Genomic DNA, 22,007 nt, shown 5'->3' with positions numbered 1-22,007 from the left:
CTCCTGTCTGCATCTGTCCACCACTTCCTGTGTGGATCACTATTTTTCCTAAATGTTTTAGTCTCTCAACGAGGAACAAAACGACTCTCATATTGCTCTCAATGTTGTGTAGTCTGTAGGAATATGCGAGGTATTTCCAGAAGCTTTCACACAGAAATTTAGAAGGGATGAGTCTTATCTCCTGTCTGTCCATTACTTCCTGCATGCAAGAAATGTGTAGGTCATATTGACCTACATGTATATGTATGGTAGTGGATCAGTATGTTTCTAAATGTTTTTAATTTCTCAGGGAGGAACAAAATCAGTCTCACATCATATTCAATCAGCCAATCTGATATATCATAATGTGTAGTTTATATTCCAGATATGTCGGTTATATGACCAGATGCAGATACATAATTTGATTTTGATACTGACATAGACCATTTTTTCCCCCTGACTTACTGACATCATTACCGTTTAAATGGTATTGTTCCTTCTTCTTATAATATCAAGCTGTTAGTCGATTTTAGAAGCAATGCTGATTTATGCATACTTTATACCATTTATAAAAACTGCTTTGCTCCCAACCTAAAATACACTACATGCTGTGGTTAAAACATGTTGAGGCCCAAGTTTCTGCAGGAAAAAAATAGGAGTGTGTGCCTACCAGCAAGTCTGTTGGATTAGCAAGATTCACGGCAAAGGGCCTTTACTGACACCAAATGTTTATGTTTATGCTTTAAGATTTTACAGCTTTTGATATGATAGCAGTTCAGTGTGTTCAGTAAGTCTTCTCATATTCTTTTACCTATAAAATCCATGTGATGGATTTATGCTGAAATTACAAAGGTACTATAAAAACTACTGGTTGGATTAATAAACTGACTGAACATACATTGTATCCTCATTATCTGCAATTTCGTGTAATAATAAACCTGTCTGAAACAAAAAGTTGAATTCAAAATACTGAACCAATTGTGTAAAAATATTTCTTGAATGAAGATGTTTTAATTACAGTTTCAGTAAATGGTGTAATGAGCCTATAGGCAAATGTGGAATAAAGTAAGTATAGTAGTATACTCAGAAAAAATAGACATGCATGAAACATAGAATAAAATGTTAATTACATTCATTTAAATACATATAATTTCAGTAATTGAAAACTCATTATGATACAGGAAATGCATGCAAATAGCTAGGCTATAGTAATTTCTTTGGTGGCTTAGGCTGCTGGAAATGCTGTTGTCGATGATGATGATAATAATAATAATAATAATAATAATAATGATGATGTCATGTAAACAATAAAATGTTGGGATTGATACTGTTTTAGGCCTCCCTCAGGCCATCATTAGCTCAGCCTGCTATTTCCTAAAAACGGTGTATATCTAGCAGGTTCAGTGACAGGCCTATACAAAACCCACAGCTTTGACTGAAAAATAAATAATACCGAATCAGCTTATTTTTAAGTGATATGTAACTACTCCTCTGTCGTTGTACTTTCAGTCTTCATAAACAGTAAGGCCGCAGGTCCGGCCCACCATCTGAACGCCTTAAATGCTTAAAACTTGGCAACAGACCACCAAAAAGTGTCTCTTTCACGTAGGGAATTAATGAAACCATCATACGTCCCCGTCATACAGGCTGAAGTACTTGCTGGCGTTTGAGAAGCAGAGGTAAGGCGTGCTACTCCCCGGGTATACAACGGGCAGAGGCATGGGCAGCAGGCATCTCCCCAGCAGATTGCTCTCTTTGTACAAGGCCGGGAGCTGCCCCCCCACCACGGGCTTTCCAGTTTCGGGATAATCGGTAACAGGTCCGTCGAGTTCGGTCGAGATTTGCCGTTTCAATTTATTCCTGCGATTCTGAAACCATATTTTTACCTGGGTCTCCGTGAGCTGGAGGGAACTGGCGAGGCAGGCGCGCTCCGCGCTGCTCAGATAGCGTTTCATGTCGAAGGTAGACTCCAACTGGAAAATCTGTCTCTTGGAAAAAATCGTGCGCGTTTTCTTTTTCGTTATCATTTTGTTCTTCTTGGCTGGGCTGCCTCCTTTGTGGGGGGCCGTGGCCGTGGTGGTGGAGCTGCTGTCGTCGCAGCTGCTGTCCCCGCTCTCGAGGCGCACCTCTGTCGCCTTCTTCGGGTCTCCGCGGCTGATGATGACCGATTCCGTTGCTCCGTTGCAGTCTGCGATCAACTCTGCGAACAAAATGACACTTCGTTTAACCCGCTGTGGTTAAGTCTCGACTGTGACGCTACATTGACCTGAAACTGTAAGATCATCTGATGAGAGTCGTGCGTAATGCTGAACACGGCTGACAGAAGGTCTCTATACACATCCTCCAGCTACAAATACACCAAAACCCCTTACCACTTTGGTTAACGTTGCTGCCCGGCTCCTGCGTCTGCTGGGCTACGTGCTCCTCGTGGTGGCTCTGGAAACCGTCTTTATGCATCGCCGTGGCCGAGTCATCCTGCAGTCCGGCGGGGTGACAGCTGTCACAGTTCCTCCCGCTTGTCTTGAGATTGAGGATGTTGTCAATAGTGAATTTCAGAGAGGCGGCGGGTCGACATGGCGCGTCCACTTTGTTCATATTCTCCAATGCTTAAGTCCTTTTCTGTTTACTTCCGCGACTCTCTCACCGTTAAGTCTAAACCGGGACGTTAATCTGACCACTAACGTCTCGATGCTCCACGCACCATAGCAGCAGCCACTGAGCAGACACTGCTGGGCTGGCGATGCTCTGCCTGCACCGTTACTGCAAGCACCGGATGGAGCGCGCGTTGTCCTCGTTGATTGGCCCAGAGGAGCGCGCAGTACGGGCCAATGACAGCGTGGGGATGGGAGGAGAGGGGAGGGCCGGAGAGTGTTGTGGTGCCCTCCCCTCTCCTCCACTCACCCCCATTCCCATCTGACTCTCCCCTTCATCCTCATACATCTGCTGCAAGGAGACCCGAGGCCCCAGGGAAAAAAGATTTGTTTAATTTCACTGTTATAGCACACGGCGTATTTGCGCTGCGAGACCATGAACAATTGACTTGTTTTGTTCATGGTCATTGACTTGTTTTGTTTGCTTGTAGCCTCAACTCCCTTTCTGCCGTATCGGCCAGGCAGTTGCTTAATTCGAGTCGGATTTGGGTGTCCCAAACTTGGAAAAACAGTTTGTCAACTGATTTGCAAAATCAAAGTAGGTTAAATCGGATTATTATTAGTGACACTGTATTGTGTGTGCATCTGTGTATTTTTTTATTTTTTTTTTTACATATTTCTCAAAAGCGAATATTCTCATTTAGAATTAGAGTAATAGTATTTCCAGTTGTGCTTGCTGAGCTACGTGTAAAAAATAAAGTAGAATAGTAAAAATATATCAACAAAAATACTTGCTTTTTCACATTTATACCATGATGCATTTACAAAACGGTCGTTTCTTTTATGGGATTATTTATTATATATATGTAGTCCATACCTACAGTCATAGAAAGGCAACTTTTTTCTATTTTAAAGCTGTGAAATGCACAAAATTATAAATAAGTCTTACCTCGTGATTTTGTTAATACAAATTTAGCCCATAGGCCTGTTATTTTATTTCTGAGCCACTGCTCATGTGTTAACCTTTTCCTGTGTTTTAATGTATCCTTTTTTTTTTTTTTAATCCACAGCAGGTTGGAAACTCGGAATTGTGCATGAATAAAGTGGGATGCATGCATTTGGGGAATTCATGAACAACACGTGGTGTTTTTATTTCCTCCAGCATCCTGGTGCAAGGACACAACTTGCTGACTGCTGGGTTTGTTATAGAAAGGTAGTTGATTAAAACAGGACTAAATGGGACGACTTTACTGTCCAGTGCTTTTTTTGTATACTGATTATTTTTAAATAATGACCTTGATGGGCAAAACATATGTTATATTCTTACATAGATTATTTTATGAACTATATAGTTGCTCAGCTGGCGTGGACGCCAGGGAGAAGAGCTTGAATAGTCAGAACAGAGGTCTACTTGTAGCAGAAACTTCAAGATGTGTGTAAAAGGTTAACACTGTCATTTCAGACAAGACACGCAGGCCCCTGCTCTAAGCTTTGTGTCACAGCACATATGGCGTCACTTCATTCCCTATTAACCCTTCCCGGTGTGACACTGCACGTTTATGATTGACAGAAGAGAGACACATCTGACTTCAGTGAGTATTCATAAACAACAGAAAAGCAGAACATTTTGTGCTTGATTTGTTTTGTTTTTTTTAATTGATCTATTATGTGAAAAAGTGACAAAGATGGAAAGATTTGTGGCTTTAAATATAAAAGTTTGCAAAAATATGTGTATTCAAACATACAGTACATGAACAGCTTCGGCCTCCCTTGCTCTCGGCCTTGCCATGCTGGGCTGTTATAGTCTGTGACAGGAGCACAGACTTGTAGCGGTTTATGAACCGACATAGTGTATAAAGATGATTCATTACTGTGTGTTATAATCACGGTCTCTGCGGCTCTTCTCTTTGGATTGTGGGTTAGGCCTATTGCACGATTAACAGGGTGAATTTATGTTATTAAGAAACAGTTTGATAGATCAGTCTTGAACGGTCTTTACACCAAGCCGGTCATCTGCGATCTTAACATGCTCATGGAGTGAGCAAACGAGGACAGAGGGTAGTTGATGGAGCTGGAGAAGCCCGCGACGGGTGAAGAAACTGGATGTCCGTTCAGGCTGAAACCCAGTGCTGCAGTAGGTGCGGGTCCCTCGTGATACAGAATGGGGACCCTGACAATCCGCTGGGTCGAGTGTGGGATATGTGCAGCCTCAAGGTCCGCCGCCAGCTGTCTCTTCCATTTATTCCTCCGGTTCTGGAACCAGATTTTGACCTGAGTCTCCGTCAGGTGGAGGGACGCTGCCAGCCCCGCTCTCTCCGAGCTGCTCAGGTACCGTTTCACGTCGAAGGTGGACTCCAGCTGAAACACCTGACTGCGGCTGAACACGGTCCGGGTCTTCTTCTTCCGGGTGGAGCTCAGGTCCGAGGATGCGTCTTGCCTTGACCGTACGTCATAACCGTTCTGCGCGTCCTCGTTGTCGTCTGTCAGGTTGCTGTCGCCTGTTTTCCGGTCGCTTTCGTCGCTGCCCTCCGTTATCGGCTCAGACACGGCGGGGGAGCATCTGTCACTGGCCGATACGGAGCAGCAGTGCTCGTCTGGACTTATATTATGTCTTGGACCTGAAAGGAGAAAAAAAAAAAAAAAGAACATGACTGACTTTTAAATATTTGCCAAATAATCGAATTTCTCAGCCCAGATTTCTGATATATTGTTGGCCTTATAACAAATAAAACCTTTTCCCACAGAGGTGAAATGTTAACTAGCTTACGTTTTCACAAAAAGAAATATTCTGATTTTTAAATGAACCTGGATTGAAATGCTATTTAAAATCCTGCGTTATGCAGTTCATCGTTACAAGAACGTTGGGGTGCGCATGGGCAAAGACAAGGCGTTTTGATTGGACTGCATAAACACATGATCTACGTAAGGAAGTTGTGTCAGGCCTGATTATGATACAGATAAGAGTATAATAAATCTATAACAGTCTACTAAAGGAAATCCAACACGGTCTTTGCAGCTTATAATTTAATAATATCATCTAGCAAGTTAATACTGATTTACTGTGTAGGCACTGGCATTGACCAGGAGCTTCCATCACTTGATGATGATGTTGGAATTTTACAATCAAAGTATCTGACTGTACACGCCAAAGGGAGGGGCACTTTGTTATGATGTAAGTGGCACAAATGTCACTGAATGTGCGTAAAAGCGTCATGTTGACGTGGACGACTACTGCGCTTGTTTTGGGTTGTATTCTGGTCTTTTGTGCGTGATCCATGTGCGTAATCTTCAGATTGGGATACAGATCTCTTGATGACAAGCAACCATGAAATGTCCTCTGGTTTCATTCAGTGGAGATGAATTGAATTTATGGCGATCAGACATGAAAAACAGTCAATGTTACACGTTTTTCTTTTACAGATTTGCTGAATATTAACACGCATTACAAACCAAGTGCACGGGAGCCTTTAAACGAGTTTGGGGAAAGTCGGTGAGTTTTGGTGGGTAAACGGAGAGAAGAAGAGCCACGGCTCCAACCTCAGCTCGACCTGAATTGTTGGTTTTATTTAATGAACAGAGAAACAACATGACGTTCCAGGCTGGCTTTCTCTATTAACTCCATATGCTTCTAATAAAGCCACCTTTAATACAGCTACACCAAAACATAAACGACCTGACGGCGTGAATAATGCCACCAAACAATCAGTGATGTTTGTTTGTAAAATAAACGCTGCATAAATGTGACTTAGAACCGGAGACCATAAGCAATAAGCACCCGCAGCTGTTCTCTTTTAACTTTAAGACTCTGTTGTCATGAGATCATTCTGAAACCCCGTGAATTCCACTGTTCATTTCTGTATCAATTATTAATAAGCCAGCAATGGCTGCAACAATCTGTCAATGCGTTAGGTGCACATAGGCTAAGATGCCTCGGGTAAATAATCATCTATTTTGAGGACGCTTAAAAGCTTCTCTGTACTCACTCTGTGGTGTTCCCAAAGCGCTGACGTTTAAGGCAGTCCCCCCGCGGTACCACTGCAACTGCGAGTCTCTGTACGGGGACCGAGCTGCGCAGCTGGAGCCATCGGGCGCCGGAGCGCTCGTGTCGGCGTGATGTGCGTTGAGGACTCTGCCGGTGGAGACCGTCTCCACACCAGCTTCCCCGCGACTCCTGGCCGACATCGACTCCTGCCCATTCCGCCCTTTGCCCAGTAAGTTCTCGATAAAAAACGACGATGCCCTCGATGAAGTGGGAGTCTGGTTGTCCGTTAGCTTCTCCTGCATGTTTTCCCGATTTTACGGTGCTTTTACGCAAAAAACCGAGCGGCTCCCGTTTTGATTGTGCGTTATGGCAACCGACAGTCCAAGCAGTCATTTCAAGCGTCGCTGCTTTTGCGCTGTGAACGGATGAGGAGTCATGGCAGAGACGGGACGGGGATCTCCTCGGTGCCAGCGGGAGGAGAGGGAGACAGGGAGACGGAAGCAGTAGTACAGTGAAACGTCAAGTCAAACGCTTAACGAAGCGATGGCGTCCAGCGATTGGACGAGCACAATAGCAAATGGGGTTTTCCAAGGAAAGGAGAATTACTGTCTCCCTGCGTCAGCCGCCGCTGCTGCTGCTGCTCACTGTGTGTGTGTGTGTTCACGTGCAGGCCCGTCCCCTCGAGGCCATGCAGCCAGGAGAAAACCTCTGTTCGTGGTACAGCACTCTTTATTTGGGTCAATTAGAGTGCAAATCAAAATAAGGATTCGCCAGGGCAGCAGCCACCCCCGGGGTCGAGCCCCCCCCCCGGTCCACTCTGGCTTATAGGAAGGCTCACAGTCAGCTATTAACTGGCAGGGAACGACAATGTGGAGCCTGTCAATTTTAAGGGTGTGTGTGTGTGCTGAAGTAGCCTACTTGCTCCTTTTATACCATTATAGGAATGCAGCAAAAACCGAGGCTGCCTGTGTTTTCATCATTTTAAAGGCCTTTAAGCTATTATAAAAAAAGTTTGGATAACCTTTGACAGCGTCTGGAAGACCATGACGTTTCAGTTTTCAGTATATGTACAGTAGGCCTATATGACAATATTTCAGTGGGGGTTCGCTGTGGCATGATGCCGTGCGTACTGTGCGTACTGAACCATGCACGGCTGTGGCAATGGCACGGAGATACGGCTGCTGTCAAAGGTTATCAAAACTTTGCCTAATGTCTCAGATACCCTTGATAATAGGCCCATTTGTCTGGAGGTGAGCGCTGCGTGGTTTAATTAGGTCGAACTAGGCTACACATCTTCTCCTTTATCTCAAGATTTAGAGTTGATTGGCCGAATTATGAAGGCCCATTTGTCAATACAGTGTCGTCGTAGTGGCCTGCTGTTTCAGCGCAGCATTAGGTAGGCCTAATTTTCTGCTTTATAGTTTCATGATGTAGCATACATTAATAAAAAATTAAAAAAAGGAGATCCTACGTTCGATTTATCCTGTTTTTTTTTGTTTTAAATAATGATTAAAGATTTCCGTTTGACTTCGAACAACAAGCCTTCGCCCCAAAGCAGCAGACACTCTCCTTAAAAAGTAGTTCATGCTGGCACAAACATCCGAACTCCAAGCTGCCGCTCCAGCGTCGCTGCGGAGCCAAGATCGAAACTTTTACATGAAAGTAGGTTGCACTTCTAGCCTACTGTGCAAACACAACAAAGTTCAGTGATTAACAGTAATATGTTTCTAGCGAACGCAGCCCTCTTCGGCCAGAGAAAGAGAAGTTATCTCACTATTAGATCATCTGAAACATTTAAATGAGTGCTGACGGGCGTCTTTACCCTTTTTCACTGAAATGGCAAGACATTTGAGCTTTTTATTTCCCTCAATGGAGTCAGCGGCGCTGACCTTTAACTCCCCCCTCTCTCCCCCCCTAAGGCTGGATTTACCCTTTGACAGAGGATCAGCAGTAATGTTGCTCTTCAACCTAACACTCAGCGCAGACAACAGTAACATGAGCCGTGTGTTGAGGAGCGGAGTCTTTCACCTGTCCTGTAATATCCCGCTCAATAAAGAGACTTAGTATCGCGTTAGTTGATGTGCGTCTCGTTGTCTTCCCCACGAGGCCAAGAAGCCCGCTTTTCTCCCGCGAGCATGACAGACAGTTGCAGGAAGGTATCTAATGGCTAGAAAAGTTATTAGCCCGAGCTCCGTCTGCTGTGAGATTTATGAAAATATATTTTTACTTATTTTTAACTGCCATTAAATATAGAACTTTCATGAGTTGTGGAGAAAAAGGCCAACAACTTGGTCTTTAATAAACTCTCTAGATGCAGGAAAAACCTACTGGGTCTGTCTTCATCTATCTACATTTTAGTACTTCTATACAAATATCCTCTTAAACTCATAAATGTGAAACAAGGACAACAGGTAGGTAGGTATATGCAATATAGCCAAATGAAATAAAAAGTCTTTTAGGCTATTGCTGATAATAATTGACAAATAATCCCCAAATCACAGTACAGATTACCACAATAGCAGCAAAGAAGACAATCTTGGAAAAAACATCACAACATGAGAGATGTTAATTTTCTGCAACACGATTAAGCTACTTTTCTGATTGATTGCTCACAAATGTGTAATGTATAAATTGGCTAAAATTAATAAAAAATCCATGACCTTGTTAAATTATATTTAATTGAATCCAAGCAAATGACAGCCTGTCATACTTGCATAGGTGTTTTGTTGCTGCTGCAGATATGCAGAGAGTTGGGATATTTCAAAATTCTCATTGCCATATGATAGGTACCTAAATGTCAGATTTAAAAACAAACTTTTAGGAGTGAACACTGATCATATGATGATGTTTGTGAGTGTACAAATTGAAGAAATATTATCAGCAAAATGTACTTAAAGTATCAAAAGCAAAAGTGCTCATTCTGCAGAAAAAATGGCTCCTGTGACTGATATAATATTACATATGACATAATTAGATAATTATATTAGTACTGAAGTATCAATATTAGAGGAGCATTTTACTGTTGTAGCTGGTGGAGGTGGAGCTAGTTTTTACTACATTATATACAGTTCAGTAGTTTAGTCCAGTGGTTGCCAGCCTAGGGGTTGGGCCCCTTCCAAAGGGGTCACAAGATAAATCTGAGGGATCGTGAGATGATTCATGGGAGAGGAATAAAGAAAAACAAAAAGTTCTACACACATTTGTTTTCATTTCTTGGACTTTTTTCTAATCTTTGCTTGTTTTTGAGTTTTTGTGAAATGGTGGATAATTGTTGGGCCTCAAACAAGTTTAGAGGAGAAATGTCAACTCATCAACATTTTTTTGCAAGGGCTTACAAGCCAGGAAGGTTTGGAACAACTGGTTTAATCTCTGATAATTGTCTTTCATAAACTTTTATAGGCTGATGTTTTCTGATTTAAAATCTCAGTCTTTAAAGTAACTAGTAGCTTTAGTTGTCAGATGAATGTTGTGGAGTAAAAAGTACAAATGTATGTAGAAAGTACAAGTACCTCAAAACTGTACTTAAGTACAGCTCTTGTGTAAATGTACTTAATTACTTTCCACCACCCTTTATCACTCATCATCACTATTACGTTAACGACTATAAAGCTCTCTGATGGTGTTTCTTTAAAAAGAAAGATATGTGTGTGTGTGTGCCTAAACTCTACATTAGATCAGGTTTCTCTGTGTACACCAGGCCGTCTGAACGATGTGGCACCCCGGCCAGCGCCCCCTGCTCAGGGGCCCGACAGCCCAGACCCAGAGGTCCCTCTCTCACTTTACTCTCTCATTTTTCTCTCTCCTCCCTCTCATCCTCCTCTGATCCTTATCCAGCCTGGCATGCCCTTTGCTTTATATGGCCTGCTGGCCTGCTTCACAGCCACGGCCCCCTCCATACCACCACAGCTCTGAAATACGGTTTCACCACACAAAATCACATCATCAGTATGTGCTCCAGGAGACAGCTGCATCAAATTGAGCATGTTTCTACAGTTGGCGGCGGTGAGTGTTTTCCAGCCCTCGGTGCAGCCAGGCCTGTAAGCAGCGAAACACAGTGTTACAGTTTGTGTTATTATCATCCAAGAGAAAACAGAAGTCCTCTGTGAGGTGGCAGTGAGGCTAAATTGCAGGGTTTTGTAAAGCAAATTGACCGAACATAACACACATTGTATGCTTTGAAAATCTCACACAAGAACAACGTAAAACACTTTCCAGTACTCTTGTTGGCAGCCACAATCAATTCCATTTAGTTCTGTTGAGATACAGATCATCTGTATCTCAACAGAGATTTAAAAAGTAACAAGAAGTAACAAGAATAAGACATAAAAGAAGAGAAGATATTTACAGAGATTTGTATTTTATGCCTGCATTTCTATTGGCAGTATTTGATTTGAAATACAGTACATTCTTGCTTCAAATAACGCAGACATTTGATCATTATTAACCAGTCATATTTCCTCCGCAGTCTCCTGTTTTTATTTTTGAAATTACTCAGGTCTGATCACCATTTTATAACAGCCATTAATCCTTCAAGTGTGATATTAATGGCTCTGCAGTCTACACTCAGTAGGGGTTTACAGTCAATGGAAGTGGAGACAGTTTGACCTAGTTCATTACACTGCAGGCAGTGAGACAGGCAGGCAGAGACAGGAAGGCATGTATCTCCTCTGGGGCATTTCACAGCTCTCTTTACGTTAAAAGGTCTTCATAGTGGCTCAGTGAAGTATCGTGACCAGACCTCAGCTGACTTGTATTTGAGGCACACACTCACACGTGCGAATATAAACATACAGTAAACACAGACATTTATATATATTTCTTTTATTTATTTCTGCAATGGAAGAATTGGGGCCCAAACAAATACAATGCACCTGAGCATTAATGAAGCTGGCAAAATTGCACCACTGAGACAATTAATTCTCACACATCTGAGAGCTACTACTTATTAACACTTGTCACTTGTCTTGGGTTTGTGGGGGGCCATCTAATGGTTAACAGAGTGCAATGCACCTCAGGCTCATAAATAATTGTCCAATAGTTATTCAACATCAGAGCAGTTTATGCAGAAACCACCTTGCACCATGCCGATTAGAAAGCAGCCAAAACAGCCTTCTTGCAATTATTTCAGAAGCTGTCATTACTTTCAGACAATATTCTGCTGGCAAGCCAATCACGGAACCCATCGGCTATCATCTGGCGACAGTTTAGCCTCTGGGGGCTGCTGGTGTAGCCAGGGATATCCGGATAACGGATATCCGGGCCAAGACTTCCTCTTCCGTGTGCCAGCCATTGTTTACAATCCGAATAGCAATCTGGGAACCTATCAGCTATCATCTGATGACGATTTGAATGCAGTTAAAGTTTTAAAAAAGATAATAAAACGCTAATCTCTAGGGTTTGATTAAAAGCTAAATCATTTTCAGACGATAACCGACGGATTCCGAGATTGCATTTCAGCCAATGCGAGTGTTTACCTGCATGCAACCAAAGTCCCCTCAAACGTGAGTGGTCAATACTACTCGGACTACAAACAGACTACATACGGAAACCAGAACGATTCTGATACCAAAATCTTGTCCCTTGCCTACAGATTCTTCATTCATATGCAGATATCTGTTAGATGACTGGCAAGCTAATTGCATGCTGGAAGTTGAGCAAAGCATGAAGGTGCAAAGCAGATTGTGTCACTATTTCAGAACGTAATAAAAGCAAAATGGATTCTCTATCTCTGTGTAAAGCTACAAAAATGTGATTTGTCTGCTTTGAAAATGTTTACATCTTTAGCCTGATTAATAGAAGAATGACAAAGTCTTTTCTGTTCTTGCTATTTAGGATCTTGCAGTATTTGACTATTCAGCATTCTAACGAACTCGCTTTGCATACTTGCTTTCCTTAACTGGCAAGCTAGCTTAGTCAGACCGTGCTAGCTCTGGCATTAATAATTCATTGTACTTAATAAGTTGATGCTGCAGAGTTTGTTCTCATTGATAGTATTAGCCGAGGTGAGCATTCTTGGCCAGACTTTGTGACGCCAGCAGACCAGCATAAAGTGGGCTTTAATTGCCCATAATCTCTGTAGTTCTCTGTCCTCTCAGTGCAAGTCAACAGCATATAGCTTACGAACGCCAGACCTTACCAAGGCATTTTAGCTCCATATCAGCTCAGGCCTCACAACGGGGAATGCTTGGAAAGAGATTTTCGACTCAGAACTCAAAGGATTTTAGAGGGTTTTGGGATTTTTACTCTCACTCTGTGTACTGGGATTTCAACGTCGCTCATTAATATTTGTATCCAAAAGCAAAACAAGAGCTTTACACCTCGGGCACATTGTTCTTCTTAAGACAAACACATAAAGAAACAACATACTCTCCTTTTAAGAAATGCCACTTTCCTTCCACATCTGTTTGCCTTGTCTATGATGTGCATGTTTATCTCTTTCATTATTAAGAATGCATTCAGAGTCTGCTGTAACCTAGTTTCTTGATCATTCTGCCTCATGGATTTGTGTCAGTGGGCTACTCATTTGAAGAATACAGTTTGTTTTATATATGGTACAATACATCTAATTTTAAAGTCCCTAAATGGAAGGGTCAGACCTTTTTATCTCCAGTCAAATGTTCAAGTCCTAGGAGTTTGACCACAGGTCATTTTATTCCACACAGATTACGCTGATAGGCAGTGGCATAAGTACATCACATCAAATGATGTCCAAATGGGCTTTATGGGAAGGAAATGTTAATTACATCTAAGCTGGGCTGCTGCACCTGACTGTGCTGGAGACTCACTGCAGAATGCTAATTTGTGCAGTAAAGAGTCTAACGTTTGTTTTCTTCTTCTTTGCACTGTCTGACAAAACATTAAAAATGTTTGCAACACATTATTAGTAAGATAAAGACTGATCTAATATAATCGTATTTATTCATAAATGTCAACTTACTCTGTTAGCAGAATAATGTTAAATGTATCATACTTTTTAAGTTCAATATATATATATATATATATATATATATATATATATATATATATATATATATATATATATATATATATATATGCTACATCCATTCTCTTCTATTCATTTTGCAGTGTGTCAGTGTCTCAGTGGCAGATGCATACTACTTTACATTTGTGAACGGCGTCATTGGTCGTTGTATAAACTCAGTTTTACATAAAAATCTGTCAGGTTAAATAAAAATAAATTAATACATAAATGTCCTCTAGTTAATATCACTGTGTATAAAAAAACATAGAATCCAGTGGAAATTATAAAACTGTAGTAGCCTGTTTCTTTTCGAAAAAGACCCTGTTATTACAATTCACGTCAGCTTATTGTCATATGACTATAGGCCTTCTGAATTTATTACCAAAACCAACAAAAAAAAAAGTCTATAAAAAGGTGGTCAAGCTTTAAAATGAATCAGGCGAGTTTAGCTTCCATCCCCGGTTAAAACCCGACACCACCACTGCCAGTTCCTGCACTTGTGAGGCCGTATGTGACTGGAGGATTTCTAACGGCTATGTCCGTTTGTTTAACCTCTTTACGGAACGTTAACCCCTGTCAGCCCAGTACAAAGGGGCTGGAAAGCGGGGACCTTCCCCCCTCGGCCGACCGTGTGTGCAGATCCAGGCCTCCGGTCCTGAAAAGCTCCCAGTCCGAAATATTACCTTAAAATGAGGGCAACGAAAAGCAATGGGAGAATAATGAATAATTAGAATTATTGGTCACCATAAACTTACTTTTAAGCAGCAGAGCAACTTTTTCTTTCGAATTTCAAAGGCGTATTTTCATTAGGGAGCATATATGGCACATGTGTGGACGTGAGCTGAATTGTCTAAAACTAAATGTTCCTCCAAGAAGTGAATTTTCTAAATTTCCCCTCTCAGCCCTGCAGGACATGTAGTAGGCCTCTCTCTCTCTCTCTCTCTCTCTCTCTCTCTCTGGCTGTTGTAAGCGAAGTGTAATATTTCTTAATAATTTCTTACCGTAGTTGAAAACACGTGGCTGGGGGGGCTTGCTGACCTTCAGTAATAAGCTTATGGCAAAATAGATCCGTGTGCGTAAGGAGCCAAGATCTGCCCGCCCCGTAGTGTTCAATCAGGCTTTGAAATAAGGAACCTGGTCACATGGCAGATAAAAAAAAAAAAGAGAGAGAACTCTAGTTGAACTAGACTATTGAGTGTTCAATCAGACTGTATTTGGCACATTGATTCCAAGCACAAACAAATCAATCAGTTCCACCCGATAGATGCACCTCGTGGCCGGGCATACAAAAGAACGAAAACATTTAATGAAAAGGGAATGTAACTTAAGCACTATATAACGGCTTTTAACTTTTTTTGGAGGGGGGAAATGATCTGGCCCTGTTAGAGTTCTGTTAATTGTCATGTAATGGTTTGACTCTTTTACAGCTGGAAAGTATCACTCCTAACTGGTATTCTAAATATCTCTCCAAAGAACTTAGTTACAGGAGTTACAGTCATTTTCCACCAGGCGGTTACAGTAGTTCACAGTAATTGGGGCCAATGTAATGTCGTCGTTTGTTGCTTTCCCCCCACCCTTGTTTGGACAACATCATTTACCAAAAGTCTATCACTCTGCGGTTTTAAATTAATCCACATAAAAGAGCAAAACGATTGGTAACTTTAATGACCTCGTGTTGGCCAGTAGATCAGCAGCATATTAGGTTGACCACAATTACAAATCTCGTTTCGTTTGCACCATATAGAAAGTCCGATCCATCAAGGCAGATAATGTGAGTTTGTCTTAGAGGCTGTTTATTCGGCCTCGCGCCCTCGAGCCGCTTGCAGTATTTCAGCTGGTGGAATACAACTGTGGGCTTCTAGGGTTTAAAATATAACTGGAGCTACTTCAACTGTAAAAGGGCCGCGAACCAATCGACCGTCTCTCACTTGCTCTCCTCACTCATCTCACGCCCAGATGAGCACCTATCACATTAAACCAGTGCGCGAGAAAGAAGAGGAGGGCGCGAGAAGCGCACAGACAGGGGAGCGCGCGAGCCACAGGCCCGCTCCACGCTCCAGCTTCCAATTAGCTCGGAGCGGAGTTAATTAGGACGGCGGGACCGACTGTCGGGCCGTTACCACACCGTTCATGACTTCATTTATCAAAGAGAGTCCTAGTCAGCTGCGTATTTCCGCTTTCTGCAACCCCACATGGCCACTTCATATACAGGTAAATGAATAGACCCACGATGTCACACTCCTGCTCACTGAATTTGCTGGAGGAGCCTATTAGCAGAGTCTGACTTTACACTGTTAGAAGGTCGATTGGAGTTTTGTGACAGCTGGGTTAGTTACCACAGAGTTTATCCAGCTCCTTCAGGACTAGAAGAAGCAAATTCACAATCTCTTGTAACTCTTGTTTTTCCGTTTTACCAGACTTGTTGAAATTAGGATTGTTTTTTTTTTTCAAAACAAAAAATAGACAGAATTGCAACAATTTTCGATAGTATTTCCGTTTAGTTTTACTGCTCTGCAGCACATATGTGATGTTGCTAAAGCAAACATAAATTAAATGTTGTCGCTGTTCTTGTAGTTGATTCCTTCTTTTCATTCTGGAATGGCTTTTGTTTTCATGCAAAAAAAATGTATATCTTCAAATCACCAAATGATTTGTCTAAAATAATTAACTCTAATAACCATAATGCTGTGACTTACATAAAATAACATTATACAAAATGTAATGCAGTGTAGTCTTGGTTAGGAAAATGTCTTAAATGATTATTGTAAAATTTTGTGTAATGCAAAAAAAAAAAAAAAATGGAATATAAGAGTTCCCACATTTCAACAGTGTGTAGTGATTACATGTGTCAGTGTTCCCCTGTCTTGTTTGGCACAAGTACGTCAGTTGTTTATGTGTTTCTTCCTTTTTGGCTTGGCTTAATTTTATTTGAGTTTAACTTTTGCTGCTGACGCTGTCGAGGGGCGAGAACAAAGAAATTAAACGCAGCAAGAAGCTCTTAACAACTGACATAATAATTAAGTTAATTGCATTTGCATTTGCATGACATTACTTCCATAGATATGCTGTATGTTATCATAACACTGTTTTATCTTTCATGCGGTTAACCTGTGCATCATGTTGTTTGAATGTGCACAGAAAGCTAATGCTACATGCTCAGACAAATTGTGACGTTCAATACACCTGGCTGAAGAGAAAGAGGGTTAAAATATGTGAGTGTGACAAAGGCATGTTAAAGACATATACAGTATGATGTGTGTGAAAAGTAATAAAGTTTAAAAAAAAAAAAAAAAAAAAAGCTGATCAGACACTCCGAATATAATGGTGGAGAAAACCCAGGGAAAAACAAAGCCTGAGCTGGTTGAAACAGGTTCAGCTTGAAACCAGTAGACTCAGACCGGGGGTCGGGAAGGGGTCAGGAAGAGGCAACCCACATGCTTGTTTGGGTGCTTTGTGAATCTGATTCATTTACTTAATCTCTGGCCTGACCTGGTCCCTGACCTTCTACTTCACAACTCAACTCAGTATGTTAATAACTCTCAAAAGAACTTTACTCGATGTCCAGTGTGAACATGATCTGAACATTCAGCCAACCCTCCAGCAACCCGACAGCTATCATGCAGTGTGAAACATGTTTCAGTTCAGCGTGAAATCGAGGTTGTGTTTATATGCACAAATATGGAAAAAGTTAACACAATAACAAGTTTCTCTTTCTTCAACTTATATTAAATGACTCAAATAATAAGAGGGTGGTAAACTATACTCTTTATAAGTGAAAAGTAACTTTGTACTAACTTTGTAACCAACAACAAAAAAGAAAATAAGTTGCAAACTGTAAATTTATAAATGAAAAAAAAAGTAGAAAGTCTCTGGTCTCCCCTGCTTCATTATTTAGACAGTAATATCTTAGTTAACCCATAAATGCTAAGACAACTTGAAAACAAAGAATTGTTATTAGATTTTTTATAGATCTACAATCATTTTGTGTGTTTGGTGTTAAAATTAAAGATTTCACTTATGAGTATAGACTTTGGCTGTGTAATCTTAGGGTTTTAGGCAAATGAATGATGACAGAAGTATCTCTCCTCTGAACAATATATGATTGAACAACCAAAAAAAAGGGGGGGGGGGCTTTACTTTTACCATCCTTGTTCTTTTGAAACATCTTAGATGGCTTTCCTGGAGTAGCTGATATAAAAGCAACATTATAGCAAAAATGATTATTAACTTCCATTCCTTTTTGTAACTATTATAAAGTAAATATGGAAGAGTCCAGACAACATTGACATGCAGAGAGGATCAAATAAAAGAGAGATTTCAGAGTCTCAGATATTAAAGAAGGGGAGAAGGCAGCAGAAGTGGAAGAGGAGAGAAGTGGAGTAGAAGAAACTCAAGGGGGGGACGAGAGTCGAGCAAAGAGTGAAGAAAAGGCAGGGCAGCTAGCCTAACCTGAAGCGACATAAAAGAGTAAAGAGTCTGTGTGCGCATGCATGTGTATGTATAAGTGTGTGTGTGTGTGTGTGTGTGTGGATGAGGGTCTGAGTGCACGTGTGTGTGCGTGCGTTAGTGAGACACCAGGCTGCACTCTGTTTTCTTCAGTCTTGTCACGCAACATTCCTCGACGCCCCGCCCTTCTTCCTCTACTACACTTCCTGAGTGTGTGTGGAGTCCTTCTGACCTACCAACCAACTTACACACACACACACACACACACACACACACACATCTGAGAAAAGGTCTATTTTCAGTGACTCTTAGGCTAAAGTGATTATGGTGTTGTCTCCATACTCGTAGTTTGCAGGGGTTGGGGCACGTTTGGGCCCTTTAATGGGCTGTCAGTAAATTAATGAATACAGGGATCACCTAAATCGGACCCTCCCCCTCCTGAGCTAAGTCGCCCATGTGGGCACACAATATCGTTGATGCAAGATACGATGCCCCTAATCTTTGTCACAACCTAATGGGGTATTTGCAGTATGGATCACCAGTGAGATGCTAAATGACAGGACACTGAAATCAAGGGCCTGCATCAGTCTGATCGAGTGTTGGCAGTGAAAAGGCATCACTTATTTCTGATTAAACATTTGGTGCAATTCTGATGACACCAGTATCAGTTTTGTTGGTGAACTAGTAACTCCATACATGACATTTTAGATTGCAGTGGAGTGCAAGAAATGCAGTGGTTTATACATAAATGTATTATCCTTTAGATCTGAAAAACAGAAGAAGCCTTTAGTTCAGAAGAGGCAAACTGTCTTCAAGAATCAAGTCTAGTAGCTGTTTCCTGAAATACATGATGATCACATACAGAATATCCTTTATCTGGCAACACTGAAAATATGTTGAAACATTTCAGCCAAAAACACTTGGCTTCTGCTCAGAAAATATACTCAGTCATAGCAACCTAAGAAAAGGCTTATTTGTTTTGTTTTTTTAAAGATTATTATATATATATATATAAACTGATGTAAAAAAATGTTTTACACAAAAAATAATTAAACTGTATTCTATTTACCAGATACATATTATTGCTCAAAATCAAAAAATTAGGTTTTTTGCATTGATATTTCAAACAATGTCAGTTCTCTTTTGAGTGGCATTTTCTTTGTTTGAATACAAACAGAATAAATATTTTGCCTGTTCATTCTCTTCAGTTACTATCAGTTGTAATTGTTCGCTCTAAATTTTAGTTTTCTTTTTTTCCCCTTGTTCACAAGAAATTACTGTAAACAAAGAGAACACAGAGAAACATCTTCTGAATCAAAATAATCATTTTGCATAATTGTCTTTTATATTGATAATCCCGTGGTCATTGGTGTAATATTTTAGTAATGCAATTTTAGGTTCATTTTGTAGAGTGCAGTAAAAAAAAAATAATAAAATCAAATCAATTAATCAGAAAAAAACTAACAAGTTTCGAAAATGATAAATATGTATTTTACCCATATTTGTGGTGTCCAATATAATATACAATATCTGAATCTTCTTAAATAACATACTTAGTGTAAAAACCGCACAAATTAAATGACAGAAGACACAGTTATGTTGAAACACTGATCTGTCACTGATATTCTAATGATATTTAACTGTTTTAAACATTTTTAGACAAGTTTAGCTTGCAAGTGCTTTTAGTACAAATAATATTTTTTGTTTACACCACCATTAAAACCACCATTGGAACAGCAATTTTGATTTGATTCACCTCTCACCTTCTGCGTTTTCTTGTATTTCCCCAATGCTTTCCCAGTGCGACAGTTAACCAGAGTGATAAGCGAAGAATCTCGCACTTCCACAAGATCATACATTTCGCAGGGTAACATGGGTGGACATTCTGCGTGTGTGTATATGTATGTGTGTGAGGCATGATTAGATACATGGAGGCCTACTGCAGAGTTCCTCCCGGAGTATTCTGGCTGATGATTGGATGACGCTACAAAGTTTCCTCTCTCTCCACAGGTCCCTGGCCTTTGTCAAGACCCATACTGTCAGAAACCATTTGCACAATACCCAGTCAAGAGCACGCACACACACACATATGCATGCACACTCTGTAGTCACACTCTGGTACTCTTATTTCTGACCATGCTTCATTCAAACTGAATTCTGTGTATCTGATGCAAATGGCCATTAGCAAGTAATAACCAGATTTCTTCACTAGAATTTATTAAATTTTCCCTTTTATCTTAATGGCACCATTCACACATACACACACACACACACACACACACACACACACACAGGCAGGCATGCACACAAACACAGCATCACCAAGTGGCACCAAAGTACATGTTTTCATTAGCTCCCTCTGCAGCTGACACCCACCTTATCTTCTCGGCTCGCAGCTAACTCTGCTGTCACTCATCCTCTTCTTGTGTGATAATGTCATGCAATGTCATTTCCCTAGAGTGAACAGAAACCAACAACTACTGAAATGATCATGTGTCCAAAAAATATAGCCCTATATAGTTACTAATCTTACCACTGAGGACTGATCTGCTTTCTGTGCTGGATGATGATGATTGTGTTAATTCATGTTCATTCTGGTTTGTTGTGATTCTTATTAAAAAAGTACGTCCAAACTTTCAGTTTTACTTGCAGCATGTGTGTTTAATGCATATTCTAACCATAAGATGGCACTAGAGTCAAACTAATGCAGCCTGGATCAAAACCTGCTGCCCCGCCTCAATTCTTTTCAGTGGTTGTCATGGCAACAGGTATGCTTTTCTGCTGCTCCCAAAGGGTTTTACTTTCCTAGGTCCTTCACTCTACCTTAATACCTGTTTGGGGAGGCTAATGGCTTGAGCACCACTCAGAGAAAATCATGCCCTGCTCTCCCTTAAATTGAGCAGAGATACAATGGAGCACTGAATTTAGTTTTTGTAACAGATTCGGATGTAACATGCTTTTTCTATAAATATAATTATTTGCTGGATTTGACTGACACAGAATTGCTTTTGCTAAATGAAAAATAATAGCATTTTTTATTGAGACTCAGAGATGAGCAATATTTGTCTATGTGTGTTATTTAATGCTGCCAAACATAACAGATTTTTGTGATGTAATTTTAATCTTCTCTGAAAAATTTAATGGAAAATAAGAACTTGAGTAATAGTCGTTTGTCTCATACCTTTTTTATTATGCCATCACTTATTCAGCTTCTCTTCATGAATAATCTAAGTATTAATAATGTAAGGTTAACATTATTCCACTACAAATGGCACCAGCCCCATTAGCCTCATAATTCCTTCTTTAAATCGGTGGTTCACAGTCCCACAGTGCAGCTGAATTTCATTCTAGCCATCTAATAGGCACTGTTCTATACCTGGCATGGCAGGCAAATGGTGTGCTGCAGGATAAGGTTAGAAAACCAGAAATTTCTGGTTACTGAGAACTGAAATTTGACCCATAAGAATCTGAAGTTTGGACAATCAACAGGAAATCAGCTGCAGCAGACAGAGAAAAGGTATACAAGAACAGCTTGAATGCTTACACAAAGGCAACTTATACAATCTGACCTGCATGCCAGAAAGCCCTGGTTCAAGGGTTATTGTTGGCCAGAATGTCAGTGGGCCAATTTGGCCAATCTGAGAGCCTTACTATGCAAAGGCTGCCCTTGTTTACTAACTACTATGGTGCTCTTGAGCAAGGCACTTAACTTCCAAGGTGTCCTGATGCACAGTGGGCTGGCATGCGGATGTCTTAATACTAACTGTTATGAATATAAATAGCAATCCAGCAGCACAGGAACAAATTTTCAGCCTTCAAGGACTCCACAAAAGGACCTTTAGATTAGATTAGATTTCTACCAGCGTACCACAGCAAACCAAAAAAGAAAAGAATGATGTGAGCTGTTCTTGGTTTATTAATTGATAATGGCCCTACAAAAAGCAGACTACTAAAGTCTGTGTTTTGCTCTCTATATTAATGATTTGTAAATGTTTGTTTTTTCTTTTTTCCACTGAGTGAAACTGGA

General features: G+C 40.7%; 3 protein-coding genes across 16 annotated transcripts in view; 1 reads left to right on the top strand and 2 right to left on the bottom strand.

Moving 5' to 3' along the window:
* Window positions 1–22,007, top strand: part of LOC122873373 — a 190,639-nt gene that overhangs the window by 46,739 nt on the left and 121,893 nt on the right. For 2 of the 14 annotated variants that reach the window (XM_044190016.1, XM_044190014.1), the window contains one exon: window positions 19,991–20,780. The exons of 11 other annotated variants lie outside the window; for them this stretch is intronic. In XM_044190016.1, the coding sequence (XP_044045951.1) occupies window positions 19,991–20,134 (144 nt within the window). In that variant the 3' untranslated portion in view covers window positions 20,135–20,780. Of the gene's footprint in view, window positions 1–15,513; window positions 15,746–19,990; window positions 20,781–22,007 lie in introns of those variants that run through there. One more of the 14 variants, XM_044190015.1, reaches the window with a different exon arrangement.
* Window positions 963–2,717, bottom strand: hmx4 (H6 family homeobox 4). Its single transcript, XM_044190001.1, has 2 exons — window positions 2,352–2,717; window positions 963–2,179 (listed from the first exon to the last, which is right to left on the bottom strand). The coding sequence occupies exons 1-2, from the start codon at window positions 2,572–2,574 to the stop codon at window positions 1,605–1,607; spliced, it is 798 nt and encodes a 265-aa protein (XP_044045936.1). The 5' UTR covers window positions 2,575–2,717; the 3' UTR covers window positions 963–1,604.
* hmx1 (H6 family homeobox 1) lies at window positions 4,219–7,154 on the bottom strand. The gene is made up of 2 exons (XM_044190000.1): window positions 6,554–7,154; window positions 4,219–5,188 (listed from the first exon to the last, which is right to left on the bottom strand). The coding sequence occupies exons 1-2, from the start codon at window positions 6,852–6,854 to the stop codon at window positions 4,566–4,568; spliced, it is 924 nt and encodes a 307-aa protein (XP_044045935.1). The 5' UTR covers window positions 6,855–7,154; the 3' UTR covers window positions 4,219–4,565.

The sequence above is a fragment of the Siniperca chuatsi genome, linkage group LG3, assembly GCF_020085105.1.
Source record: "Siniperca chuatsi isolate FFG_IHB_CAS linkage group LG3, ASM2008510v1, whole genome shotgun sequence".
NCBI classification, from domain to species: domain Eukaryota; kingdom Metazoa; phylum Chordata; class Actinopteri; order Centrarchiformes; family Sinipercidae; genus Siniperca; species Siniperca chuatsi.
The sequence above is the reverse complement of the archived record's forward strand: the minus strand, read 5'-3'. Positions and strand labels throughout refer to the sequence as shown.

Coding starts and splice junctions, on each gene's coding strand:
- hmx4 (XM_044190001.1), bottom strand. CDS start 2,574: ATGAACAAAGTGGACGCGCCATGTCGACCCGCCGCCTCTCTGAAATTC. Junction 2,180..2,351: donor CAGCAACGTTAACCAAAGTG/GTAAGGGGTTTT, acceptor TTTTGTTCGCAG/AGTTGATCGCAGACTGCAAC.
- hmx1 (XM_044190000.1), bottom strand. CDS start 6,854: ATGCAGGAGAAGCTAACGGACAACCAGACTCCCACTTCATCGAGGGCA. Junction 5,189..6,553: donor CGCTTTGGGAACACCACAGA/GTGAGTACAGAG, acceptor TTCTCCTTTCAG/GTCCAAGACATAATATAAGT.